This window comes from Mastigoproctus giganteus, chromosome 3 (genome assembly GCF_048544385.1).
Source record: "Mastigoproctus giganteus isolate SK-2022 chromosome 3, ASM4854438v1, whole genome shotgun sequence".
Classification (NCBI taxonomy): domain Eukaryota; kingdom Metazoa; phylum Arthropoda; class Arachnida; order Uropygi; family Thelyphonidae; genus Mastigoproctus; species Mastigoproctus giganteus.
In genome coordinates, this window is record NC_143577.1 from 212,532,532 (window position 1) to 212,546,050 (window position 13,519).

The 13,519-nt window shown below is 33.9% G+C and overlaps 1 protein-coding gene across 1 annotated transcript in view; it reads right to left on the bottom strand.

Annotated features, from left to right (window-relative positions):
- Positions 1-8,898: 8,898 nt before the first annotated feature.
- The window catches only part of LOC150088663 (uncharacterized), a 31,948-nt gene continuing 27,327 nt past the window's right edge, over positions 8,899-13,519 (bottom strand). The window contains exons 4-5 of the mRNA XM_090370849.1: positions 13,215-13,380; positions 8,899-8,982 (exon numbers count right to left, since the gene is read on the bottom strand). Coding sequence (XP_090226975.1) covers positions 13,294-13,380 — 87 coding nt within the window. The 3' untranslated portion in view covers positions 8,899-8,982; positions 13,215-13,293. The remainder of the gene's footprint in view (positions 8,983-13,214; positions 13,381-13,519) is intronic.

Genomic DNA, 13,519 nt, shown 5'->3' on the forward strand with positions numbered 1-13,519 from the left:
GTAGCTTTCAGATAATTTTGATATCAAAAATATATATTTTTTTTTATATTGAAATATATATACAGAGTGTTTCAAAAATGATGGTCAATAATTTAAAGGTGAAAAGTACAAACTAAAATAAGCAAAAAAGTCACAGTGAACATCTGTCTGCAAATGAACCGTTTTCGAGATAATGCACATTTCCTGTTAAGATCCGCCACTGACTATGGGAGCACTAGTTTAGCAAAAAGCTGTGAATCCTTTGCTAAGGGTGGTTTTATTAAACATAAGATAATACATTTTTAAATTTTGGTTTCAACACCACAGGATTTTACAGATGTTACAGTAAGTATGTTACAAAAGTTATTCAAAATGCTGTCCTTGCATCCATACACAGCTTTGTAGTCTTCTCTGCATTGAGTTGCAAATCCTCTCAGGCATTCCTGGGTCATTTCTGATTTGCTGAAAGTCTCCTTCAACCTGACGCTGCATTTCCTCAACTGTGTTAATGTCAGAAGTGTACACCAAGCTTTTTACATGACCCCAGATACAGAAATCCATAGGATTTAAGTCTGGTGATCTGGGAGGCCACATTATAGGCCCACCATTGACCTTACCTTCTAGTTAGATACCGAGTCACAACTCTAGCAGAATGTGCCAGTGTATAAACCACGTGTTCTGGCGTTGCTGAAGTGAAACATTATCATCATCAAGGAGATCTGGAAGAACATTCTGAAGGTACAGCTCCCCTGTTTGGCAGAAAGTGCGGTCCAATTAGATGGTCTCCTAGTAGTCCTGCCCAGACATTCAACGAGAAACGTTGCTGATGTTCATGACTTGTGAATTGCATTAGGATTTTCATCAGACCAAACGTGAGAGTTATGAAAATTAAAAATGCCATCACGAGTAAACCCAGCTTTGTCAGTGAACAAAATGTTTAAAAATTAGGGGGGTTCAGGACACTATTGTTGCATCCACTGGCAGAAGTTCAGTCTGGGAGGGTAGTCTGTATTGCTAAGACCTTGTACACGCTGGATATGGTTAGGGGTACAGTAATTGGTGATGTAAAATTCGCCACACACTACTATGACTCAGTAGAGCAACCCTCCTTGTCGAAATTTCTGGATTTTGTTCTATTCTTTCTAACACCCTTTCTTCAACATCAGGTGTTATGCTTCTGGGCCTACCTGCTCGTAGACATATGGGAATAATGGTAAGAGGACTGCGAAGTGCCCATGTTCTCTAAGGCATTGATGTATCCTGATGAATGTGTGCCTGTTGGGCTGCCTTCGGCAGGGAAATGCTTCTTGGTACAAACCTGCAGCCTCGAGTGCACTGCCGTTGGCTTTACTGTACATGAAGTGCATGTCCGCATACTTGCTGTAACCTCTTTCCATGTTGACTATCCTTTGACGAGTACTAGTATGCCTGCTACATCTCAGAGTATTGAGAGAGGGGAAAGAGAGAGAATGAGCATAACCTAACCTAAACAAACAAGTCAGTGGTGGATGACAACATACGGGCTGTTTCAAAAGTGATAGTCAATAATTTAAAGGTGAACTGTGCAGACTACAATATGCAAAAAAAGCCTAGTAAACATGGGTCCTTAAGTGAATCGGTTTTTGAGATATTGCACATTTCTAGTTGGGATCCACCACTGACAACGTAAACTGTGCAGAGTTGGGATCCTCCACTGACTTGTTTGTTTAGGTTAGGTTGTGCTCATTCTCTCCCTTTCCCCTCTTTCAATGCTCTGAGACATAGCAGGCATACTAGTACTTGTCAAAGGTTAGTCAACGTGGAAAGAGGTTACAACAATAAAGAGTATGCAGAAATGCACTTCATGTACAGTAAAGCCAATGACAGTGCACTCAAGGCTACACGTTTGTACCAAGAAGCATTTCCCTGCTGAAGGCAGCCCAACAGGTGCACATTCATCAGGGTACATCAGCGCCTTAGAGAACGTGGGCACTTTGCACATGGAGCACGAGCAGATAGGCCAGAAGCATAACACCTGATGTTAAGGAAAGGGTGTTAGAAAGAATATCCTGTAACATGTAACATCTGTAAAATCATGTAGTGTTGAAACCAAAAATTAAAAATGTATTATCTTATGTTTAATAAAAACCACCCTTAGCAAAGGATTTACAGCTTTTTTTGCTAAACTAGTGCTCCCATAGTTAGTGGTGGTAGATCTTAACAGAAAATGTGCATTATCTCAAACGGTTCATTTGCAACCCGATGTTCACTGGGACTTTTTTTGCTTATTTTAGTTTGTACTTTTCACCTTTAAATTATTGACCATCATTTTGAAATACCCTGTATAAAATTTTGATACTGCTGCAAATCACTCTTTTATAATCACTTCTAGCTCTTAATTCTTCAGCCTTTTTGTCTTTGTATTAATGGCACTAAAATACTCACTATAGAAGAGGAATGAAAACAAAAAGAAGATTAAAGGAACACAATGAATATCATTAGGCACTGTCATGCATGTTCCAGAATATTGCATTTTTGTTGTTGACTGCTATAATTACAAAATATAAACAATGCCCTTGTGCAATGTAAAAAGACTGCATAGGGGATACCTATTGATGTCTTGCTATAATAGCAGTCAAAGATATAAATGCAATGACAGATTCTTCCTGATGACATATCTGTCTCTTTTCTTTCCTTTATTTTTCATTCCATTTCTGTGCCAAATACTTCAATTTATATAAGAATGCATACACACATAAGGTGTGGCAATAAAGAAAGTGAAGAAGCTCAAAAATGGTTTTATTTTTGAAGCAGCTCAAAACTTTGACTTCCATCCTAAACGTTTCTGAAAAGAGTCAGTGAAGGCGTTGCCAAAGACAGTGTTCAGTTTGGCATTTTGTGCTCAACATTTCTGAAATTTCTTTCCTTTGAGGGTACATTTCAGCTTGGTAAAGGTGAAGGAGTCTGCCCATGCTAGATTGGGAGACTAGGGTGGATGACTGATTTGTACACTGCCATGTTTCAGCCAGAAATGTCTTCACAACAAGTGCAGAATTGGTGGGGACATTGTTGTGCAGCAAGAACCAGCAGCCTTTCTCGAAATTGCGGCCTCACCTGGGAAATGCACTTGAATAGCCTTTGAAGCACCTATACATAGAATGCAGCATTCACTCTCTCCCTTCCTTTCAGGTACAAATTCTTTGTGGGATCACACTGTTTGTCAAAAAAACATGAACAGCATCATCTTGATCCTGGACTTCTTTGAACAAAGCTTTTTGGGGTCTTGGTGATGATCTATGAAGTCAAATGTATGCTCTGATGCTCATCTGTGAGTCATATGGAAGCACACTATACTGATTTCCAATGACAATACAGTCAAGGAAATTAGGAGGAATTGTTTTTGACAAGTCTGGATGAAGTCTCTGCATGATGACAGTCTTCATTGATTCTGTGAGGCTGCATGGCACATATTTTACACAGACCTTCCTTTTCCCTAAATCTTCATGCAGATTTTGACAAATTGTCTCCTTGATCATATCCAATTCATCAGCCTTCGTTCTGAAGATCAAACAAGATCTCTTTCTACAATTTCATTAACTTTTGCAAATCTGTCATTTTGAGAGATTGACAGACGTCCACTTATTGGATCATTGCAAACAAGCTCATGTTTGTCTATGAACCAATTATACCATTCAAACACACTGGTAAAACCTAGTGTGTTTGAATGGTATAATTGTTCATCACCATAAATATTAAAGAATTATATACCAATTATGTTTCATCACCATAAATAGTTTTTAACATTTCATATATTTCTGTTGCAGATTTTCCTAGTTTAAAGCAAAATTTGATATTATTTGTTCCATTGCAAAATCATGACATGAATGTTAACACCACTAGCAAAACTAGTTGTTACTTGCAACCTGTCAGCCTACTGAACAATCTTTTGGAGGATGTTTGAACAACGTACCACTTCCAATTTTTGAATTCATTGAACATAATGACTGCTACAGTACCAGTCTGGAAATTTTATTGCTATACCTTGTATAAACACACACACAACAGATTTTTGGAAGTTTGTCTTTAGTCAGCAGGTGGTTGATTTTTTTGGAACAAACTTCCACCTGTTGTGGTGGAAGTGGGCAGTTTGAATAAATTAAAGGAAGAACTGGACGAATTATTGGAAGGAATGGAGAGATGATGTGGTTTTTTTTTTTTTTTTTTTGTTTTGGCTGATGATTTATAAGCTTGCTTTCTTGCACCACATACCAGCAATATTGCTACTATTAATAATAATCATAACACTGAAGTTCTGGATAGGTTTTTATGGTTGTAGCAGCCTATCCAGAACTTCATAGTTCCCTGATTTTGGGTTTAGCAGCCTGGTCCTGCTAATTTCAACTATATTCTTATAATCACTTCCAGCTCTAATTCTTCAGCCCTTTTGTCTTTATATTAATGGCACTAAAATTTTCTTTACTTATTCTTGTACATCTTTATTCTTAACACCACTGCAACAGTACCGTTATGAATACATTTATTATAATATTTTTTTATTAATTTTTAGAATTGAATGAACAGTAGTTCATTCTGTTATAATTTATTGGTATATAATTCTTTAACATGCAACCCACTTAGGTCTTAATTCTTTATTATTCTTACTCCTTATTCTTCTTTCTATCCTGTATTTCTAATAGTTCTGGCAAATTGTGCATATGCCTAACATATTCATATTTCACACATCTATAATGCATATCTTTGCATCTTCTTGCACTGGGCCGACCGGGCTAGCCGAGTGGGTAAAGTACCTGCCCGGCAACCCAAAGGTTGCGGGTTCGATTCCCGCCTCTGGCTTGGATCAAAGTACTGCAAAAACCTTGGGAGGTGCAATATGGCCACAGAAGCCGATGCGCCAACAACTACCAAATCAAAAAAAAAAAAAAAAAAATCTTGCACTGGAAGATGTAATTTTCATAACCTCTTTGATATTCATATAACTCTATCCTCACAGGGGCTCACATCTGGTGAGTATGGGCTTGGCAAACCCAGGGTCCTGAGCTGGATATCATCATTCTTCTCTTTCTTGGTGATTCCTTTCTACTTCTCTCTCTCACTCAGAGTAACTCGGGGAATTTTTTTTTTTTTTTTTTGGCTGGTGCAGCATAAGCCTCGTGCTTCCTTGCACCATATGGCTAATAATAATAATAAACTTATTTTCTTTAATTTACTTCTTCATAATATACATATATTATGTAGAAGTATACATATATGTATGTATATATATTATTTTATTTTAGGATATATTTCAAAAACTTGTGTTTACTTCATTTTTAGCTATATCTGTCATAATTATTACTAGAATGAATGTGCATTTTCATTGGTACTGTGTCATGATATTTAATATAAAATGATTCACACATACACTAAGCTTTTTAAAGATAAAATATACTAAAATACATAATTTGTGGTAACTTCAACCAGAATATAGTCAAACTCCTTTTTTTATTTATTCATTATTTTTTTTTTATTTGGCATGGGGGGGGGGGGAGACTAAGGATTAGCTAAATAAACCTATGTAACTGACTCCTGATACTTTTTGATAAAATTCCAAATCTGGATTCCAACAATAAGTTTGATATGTAATGTCAAAGCATATTTAACAACTTCAGAAAAATTTTATAACCAAAATAGTGTCTGCAGTTTTTATCAGTGCAAATAAAGTTTCTTCACTAAACTTCAGAACTTTATTTTATTTGCTTTAATTGTGAACCTAGTAATAGGCTTCTGCAATAAAGACACATCTCTGTGTTAGGATGTTTACTTTTTTAACGTAAATGATACAAGTAATAAAAGTATTGAAAGCATATTGTTTCAGCATATTTTTGTGGGCTTTCTTTATGGAATAATTATAATTAATATCACTGTATGTTTTGCTAAATTTAAGGCTTCTGTGATTCTTAAATTGTACAAGTCACTCCAAAACATTCCTCCAAGTTTTGAATCTTGGAAGTTATTGCAAGTATGCAAATTTGAATTGTATGTCTTGTTCTTTAAGTACCTACATTTATTTTATCAAATACCCATGACCTTTGTTTTCTCATTCCATTTATGGATTGAGAATTTAGCAATTTATCTATTTCTAATATATGGATGATATATAGGGCCTGGCATTGCCTTGCTGAAGAAAAAATTTTGCTTTGATCTGTGGGTGTAAGACCTACAATTTGTCTTCAGTGTCTCCATGTAATAAGCAGAATTAACTGTATCCCCATTCCAAGAAATGCACAAGGGTAACCACTCTCTTGTCTCAAAAAAAATGGAATGTGATTTTTTTTCCAGTGGAATGCTAAGCTTGAGTTTCTTCTTTATCAGTGAAAGAAGAAGAAAAAAAATCATTACCTATTATTATTATCACCAGCCAAAAAAGAAAATTCTGAATTACCCTGTGAGAGAGAGAGAGAGAACAAGAATCAGAGGAGGTAGAAGGGAATTGCCAAGAAAAAGAGAAGAATGATGATATCCAGCTTAGGACCCTGGGTATGGTAAGCCCATATACTCACCAGATGTGAGCTCCTGATCATGTACTGCTCAGAAGATTGACATAAGCTGATCAGATCTCTGTTCCTTGCATTAACATTCATGAAATCCACCTGGCACAATATCCTGTATCTCAGATTATCTAGAATTGTTTTCAATGCATTAAAGTGTATATTCCCACTCTAAAACTCATTTTCTGGGTCTTAATGCATTTGTTTTCACCTGATTCTATAAGAATCAGGCTATGCATTCTATCCTCCACTGTTGCCTCATTCAGGACTGTATTATCCAATATACACAGTGAGCACTGTGCCCAGGGCCTCCAAAAATTGAAGGTCTTTAAAAAATTTTCCCTTCTTTTTACTTTTGTATGTTGTAAACTAACAAAGATCTCTTGAATAATTTATGAAGAACTCTTTATTGCATACAAAACACAAGGATAGTCACAGTGATAACACAAAGCAACAGAAACATATTAGTATTTTTTTTTTTTTTTTTCATAAAGTGAAAGAAACCAACACAGGTTGAAGTTAATTTCATTGCATAATCTGACATCTCCAAATGATTTTTGTGCAATCTCGTTTTCAATAGAGTAGGGCAAGGGAAGACCAAGAATTGTCCTGATTGATCAGACAAGGCTTGGTTGTTGCCTATTCAATGTTTAAAATGGTGGCAACAATTTAACACCATTACATTTCCATGTTTTACTCCTCTTCATAGATTATTTCTCCAAGTTGTCAAGGTATATCATTAGAGGTGTAAATGATTAGAGTAAAACAAGCACGTGTATTAAATGGTTGACATCACTTTAAACATTTTAAATTTGTAAAAACATTACAGTGAGCATAGTGATCAAATCAACTGTTAAGTCCTGCTTTCTTACCCAAAATAATAATAATAAAAAAAAAAATCAAGATAATTTTGATCATCCATCTATCCATAGAAATCAATATACCCATGAAAATTCATTAAAATGGCCTAGAACCTACAAGTACTTTAATATGGTCCTGGCTGCAATGCAATTGACTGACCTTGGTATGCCCTTCAAACCTATTACCATCACTGGCATGTAACTGTTCACATTGACTGTCTTGTCCCCATAAATGTTCTTCAAACATCAACAAATCTCAATGGGCACAGTGTTATCAATGTTCAGGAATTCTAACACCACTGTTGGTGTTAGAATTCCTATATCAGTATCACCTTCCACTTTCACAGACTACTATGCCCTTTTCTACCGGGTGTGCAGTGTTTAAACTTGCAGGATATTGGCAGTCACTTTTAAACTTTCACTTTACAGCATTACTACTTGTATGGAATGCCACACAAGCAGGTGAAAAAAAATGATCCCGGTTTCAGAGTAGCCATCATATATAGCTTGCAAGGAAAATAATCTTATTAACTCAAAAGGTTTGCAGTCAGTTTTTTAAAAAGTAACTTTTCAGAATATCTGACATAATTTTTTATTACACAATAAACCATTTTAGTATCTTATAAGATTCGTGATAACCCACTGCACCAATGTTTTTCATTATGCTGACAAGACTTGGGGATTCAATGGCATTTTTATTCTATTCAGTTATTTACAGTATGAACAACGTTACAGAAATTTAAATTCACTGATAGTCAGTCTAGAGATTTTTAGATGGGTAAATCCCCTTAATTTAATATATTGTGATAATCGAGTTTAATTAAGAGACATTAAACCCTGTCACATAGACATTATTAGGCTTTTTCTGCATACCTTTTCTGTAGACACTTGTATGGGCATTGTTCTTCTGAATTAGCATCTTCACAGTTCAACTGTAAACTCACCAGTTTACCTTTTCCTCATTTGGCCGTGCACCTCTACTCTTTGAATCAGTCTTGAAAATTCCAATACATAAGTAGTTTCCATTTTTATTTTATGTATCACAAGGTGTTCCTATTAATGGTAACCTACATAAAAATGATGTAAATTGGGCATGTTTTTACATGGTCAAATTTTTCGACTCTCCAACTTAGTTTCACTTGACTACCTCATTAAAAACAAATAATACCAAAATCACTATTAAAACAGGAAACCATTAAAAATACATAGATACACACACATTATACTGTATAATAAACATTTATTATTTCCATACTGTATTAGTTTGTTTCCAGAAACCAAGGACAGAAGTCTGAACAGAATTTTGCTTCTCTTGATAAAAGTTCGTTACAATAGTGCAGAAGGTTATGCAATCCTTGACTGAACTTGATGCAGTGTTCCACATTTGGGTCATCTTCAACAAGGATGGCTATCTCTTTCTCAAATAAACTCTGGGCTTTATTTTTTATTTTTTTTATCACCAGCTGCTTTATATCCAGTTCACTGCATTTCCTCCAGCACTCAAGAGCACTCTTGTTGCTTGTGCTTAGTACTGCACATCTTCCTTCTCTCTTACTCTTATGTATTTATTTTTGGCCTGAAACAAAGGAAGTTTCCTACTGTTGCATTTACATCATCTTGAAGTAAGAACAAAAAGACATGTTAAATTAACTATAAAATTGTGAGTGGAATGTTAAATTATTTTTGACACAATGTTTCAACATAATAAAAAAAATTCAGAAAGTACTGATCTAGATTTTAAATTTTTAGTTTCAAGATCACAAGGATTAGAAAATTATGAAACAAAGTAAATAAAATAATCATCTCTCAACAGAAAAACCTTCTGCCACTTGCACCCTCTATTTTAACAAGGACACTTGTGTGGAATCTTAATTATAAAAAACTTATTTTTAGCTACTTTACTGAATTGAAAACTGATCTATTAATTAAGAGCTGGTAAACCCACTCAAAAATATTGACAATTCAAAAATGTCAAATGAAAATAGACAAGAGAAACAAATAAATTCTTTATCATATTTTCTAGAATTAGGTTACTAATCCTCCAGATATGAAACCCAGATACTCACATGGTGTCTGGCAAACATGTCTATTTTTGTAAGCTGTTCATGTTTAGCTGGTGAAATCAAAGCATTACAAGATTAGACACCTGTTGCTGGCATCTCACAGATGCCAAAAAAATTTTGTTTCATATTTCTTAGTATATCAAATTTAAAACAGAAAATAGTGGATAACTAGTAGGAGAATATTGGTGGACAAAGATGTGTGGGAGGATGTGATTTCATCTGCAAATTTTTATAAGTGGCATCTGTCAGACTCTATGCATAGTGGAAGGTTAAGTATTGTTATCTCTTGGTAATTTTTGCTTCAGTAATTCTGAGTAACATGATTGTACAGAAATTTCCATTCTCAGGAAATTTCTGTACAATTTTGGATAATTTTCTTAATTTGCTTATTAATATATGTGAAGTGCTATGCTCTAACCTGCAATTTATAATTTTATCCTCAATTTTTTTCAATAAAGTATCTATTGGTTCTTTGCATAGCACTTTATAATTCCATATATCAGTTGTTTTTTATATTATACTATTCGTTTTCCTAATCCCATGACACAAGACACTTCAACTCAGCTGACTTGCTAAATTATGAAAACAACCCTATTCATTTATATAAAGTAAACAACAGGAATGTGCAACTTGATCAATTTGTATAAGCATAATCACTGCATTATTTTTATAATTTAAATATGCAATGATAAGAGAAACAATCTTTGCAACCATACAGATATGTTGTAAAAATATACAAGGCCTTGCTCTAACTCACCTGATGGACAAGTTAATTTTTAATTGCTCGTGTAAAATTGGTCAAGGCAGGAAATAATTCAAAGATGTGGGAAACTAAATTTCCCTTTGTAAGCGAAAAAGTGGATTATAAGGAAAATTACATAAAAGAAGTACCAAGTAGGATTAACTTTGCTGTTTATTTCAGAAAAATTACTACTCAAATTTAAAAAATTATTTTTCATTATATAAAATTTTATATTTCAAGACAAATATTACAGCTGACAAGAAGCATTGTTGTTTCTCCCCCCTCCTTCATTTTGATATATATACAGAGAAATTATTTCACTAGAAGAAAACAATGTACAATATTGTTTTACATTAAAATTCAGCAAAATGTTTATATAAAGTGGAGATGCCTAATTTAGCACATTCTTCCAAAAGATACATTTACTATTTAATTAAAACAGCATTTTTTATATTTAGGTACATAAGTTTTATGACAAACAATATATACAGGGAATCTTTGTTATGCGAGGATAATTGGTTCCAAAAAATTCCACTTAAAATGGGGACCAATTTTCGTAATGTTTATTATTTAAATAAAACAATGCAACAAGGCATAATATTTTAAGAGTTTAAGATTCTATATCTATATAATCAATGGGGCTCATATAATATCTATATAAGCCTCATAGATACACCATAGACAACTCTTAAAGAAAAACTATGATAGGAGTGCGTAAAGCATCGTTTCATCTGTATCTCGTATTGTGTTCATCCTTCACAACAAGTTGCCCACGTATTGCACTACCTCGAATAAGTAATGCAGTGGTTTTCAACCTTTTTATAATAACTGCACCCCTATGTAATTTATTTTATTTTGCGGCAACCCTGTTAGATCCGATTCTCTCTGTATATGTGTCTAAAATTACATTTTATAATACAGTATATAATAATTTTATTCTTTATATAGAGGTACTAAGTAAACATCAATTATAGATCACCACAAAATTAAAAAGATACTGTACATCTTTTTACAATGAAATAAACGTAAATTAAAAAAAAAAAAAAAAAAAAGTTTAAGTAACTTAAATCCAAATTACGTGGCACCCCTGGACTGTTGTTGCGGCACCCTGGTTGAAAACCACTGAAGTAATGCTTCACTAATAGAGAAGACTATTGTTACTTATTCTCTGTGGGTGCCACCACCCAGATGGCACCGTTTCAATGCTAGTTAGCTTTTCATTGGTGGGTGGACAGTTACCCTGGTATTGCAAGTGAAGCGGTACTTATTTGAGTTAGTGCAATATATGGACAACTCGTGGTGAAGGATGAGTAGATATGGTGTATCTACATCGATATTATATAGTAATGTTTATCAAGTACAGGCAGTCCACGATTAATTCGTCCCGCGAGCACATTACGGAAACGCATTAATCGAATATCATAACCAACAGGAAAAATTATAATTGGTCCTTGACCTTCTGGAATGTCCATAAAGAATTTTAAAAATACCTTTTAAATAACTTTTTAACTGTATATAATGTAAAAGATAATGAAAATAATTATGGAATTAAATGTTTATTGCATAAAACAGCGGTTCTTAAACTGTGCGCCGCAGAATATTTTAAATTTTCAAGGGAAACACAGAGATACTCTACATCTGTCGGACACCGCACGAACTACTAGCTCAAGCTAGTTCACAGTTTCAGCATTTCTTATTAAGTTGTTTGGACCTAACTACTAAACGAAACTGTTAGGTATTTCTTTTGGTCTGGGTGCGCCTTGAAAAAAATTACTGAGACATTAAAGGCACCATGAACCGAGAAACTTTGGGAACCTCTGACATAAAATACACGATGAAGAAATTACTGTTGCGGAAATATTTGAACAGTGTTGACTTTCTCTTTTCATCAATCAATTTCCGATAGCTGACAACAATCTTCTCTGGGCCCTAGCGAAATAAATATTGCAGAGAACATCAAACCTTTTGTTTGAGGTTCTATGCAATATGAAAGATTTCATCTAATTCTTTTACCATTATCTCCTTCGCGGTAACATTTTCATTTGGCTCATTTAAAAATTTGAATTTTTAAATGAGCCAAATGAAAATATAATGTAAGGCAAACGTTTGTTTATTGACTGTACGACTTGCGGTAAGCTTAACACACGATTCAAATCTTTTTCAACTATCACATAAAAAAAAAAAGATCGCGTTAACTGGAAATTTGCATTGTGTAAAGTGAAAAGTGGTATCATTTTTCAAATAGTGTTAATTGAATATCGCGTTATGTGAGGCCTAGCTGTACTTTTACATAGTAAAAAATGGATGAAGGAACTGAAAAATGAGAAAATTATTTTATTAGACATTTTTTATTATGTGTTACACAATGTAAGGTTAAGTAAAGTTTATTGAAGTTACACTATTTTTCAGTTGTACGAATAAAGAATTAATCCAGAGTTCTTGTTTTGTTTTTTGTCGTATTTGTTCAGATAAAATTGTGTTGTAGCAGTTAGTTATGTCTTTAACTTCATACTTAACATTTGTAGCACAATCATAAAGAGGATCATTCCTACAAAAAAAAATTGGTCAAATTTTCTCAAGGGAAAAAGCTTTAATTCTTTAATTTTCAAATCCTCGTAACTGTGGAGACTCGGATACCTGGATCCCCTGTATATAATAATTGCTAAGCTGACAGAAATTTAATTATGCATAATGTTTTGATGAAAATGAATTGTTTACAACTGGAACTTTCTAATGCATACTAGATAATCAGTAATGATGGTCACTTGTTATATATATACAAAATTTTCAGGAATTTGGTCTATACGAATTTTACACCTTTTCTTATTGCTTATTTGAGAGTTATAATGCTCTTGTTAAAACAATATCTCAATTATATTTATTTTTGGATAAATTAAGATACTGATTTACAACAGCATCACCTTATTCTAAAAATAAACAAATAACCAGTGGACTACTTGTGTATTAGTATGGAAGCCTAGTTAATGATTATCATACAACTGATTAGTTTGACTTACCTAATAGGAATGACTGCAAAAAATACCTTTTTAACATCCATGCATTTGTAGTTAAACTCAATAAGCATCAAATCACTTCAGAAAAAAATCCAGCAGCATCACAAGTTAAGGTGACTCTTTCCATGAAGAGCTTTGTGGGTGAATGGATGGCAGAGGTTCAACGTTACAAGAGGTTGTTGGCTGGTGGATAGGCTGTGAAAATTATTAAAAAAAGATAGAATGAGTAGTGGTCAGTTTTTGTTGTGAAAGGCGTGTACATCAAGTGATATGAAAAATTTTATGCAGTTTACCTCTATCTTTTCATGATAAAGAAAAATTTAATACAGTCCCA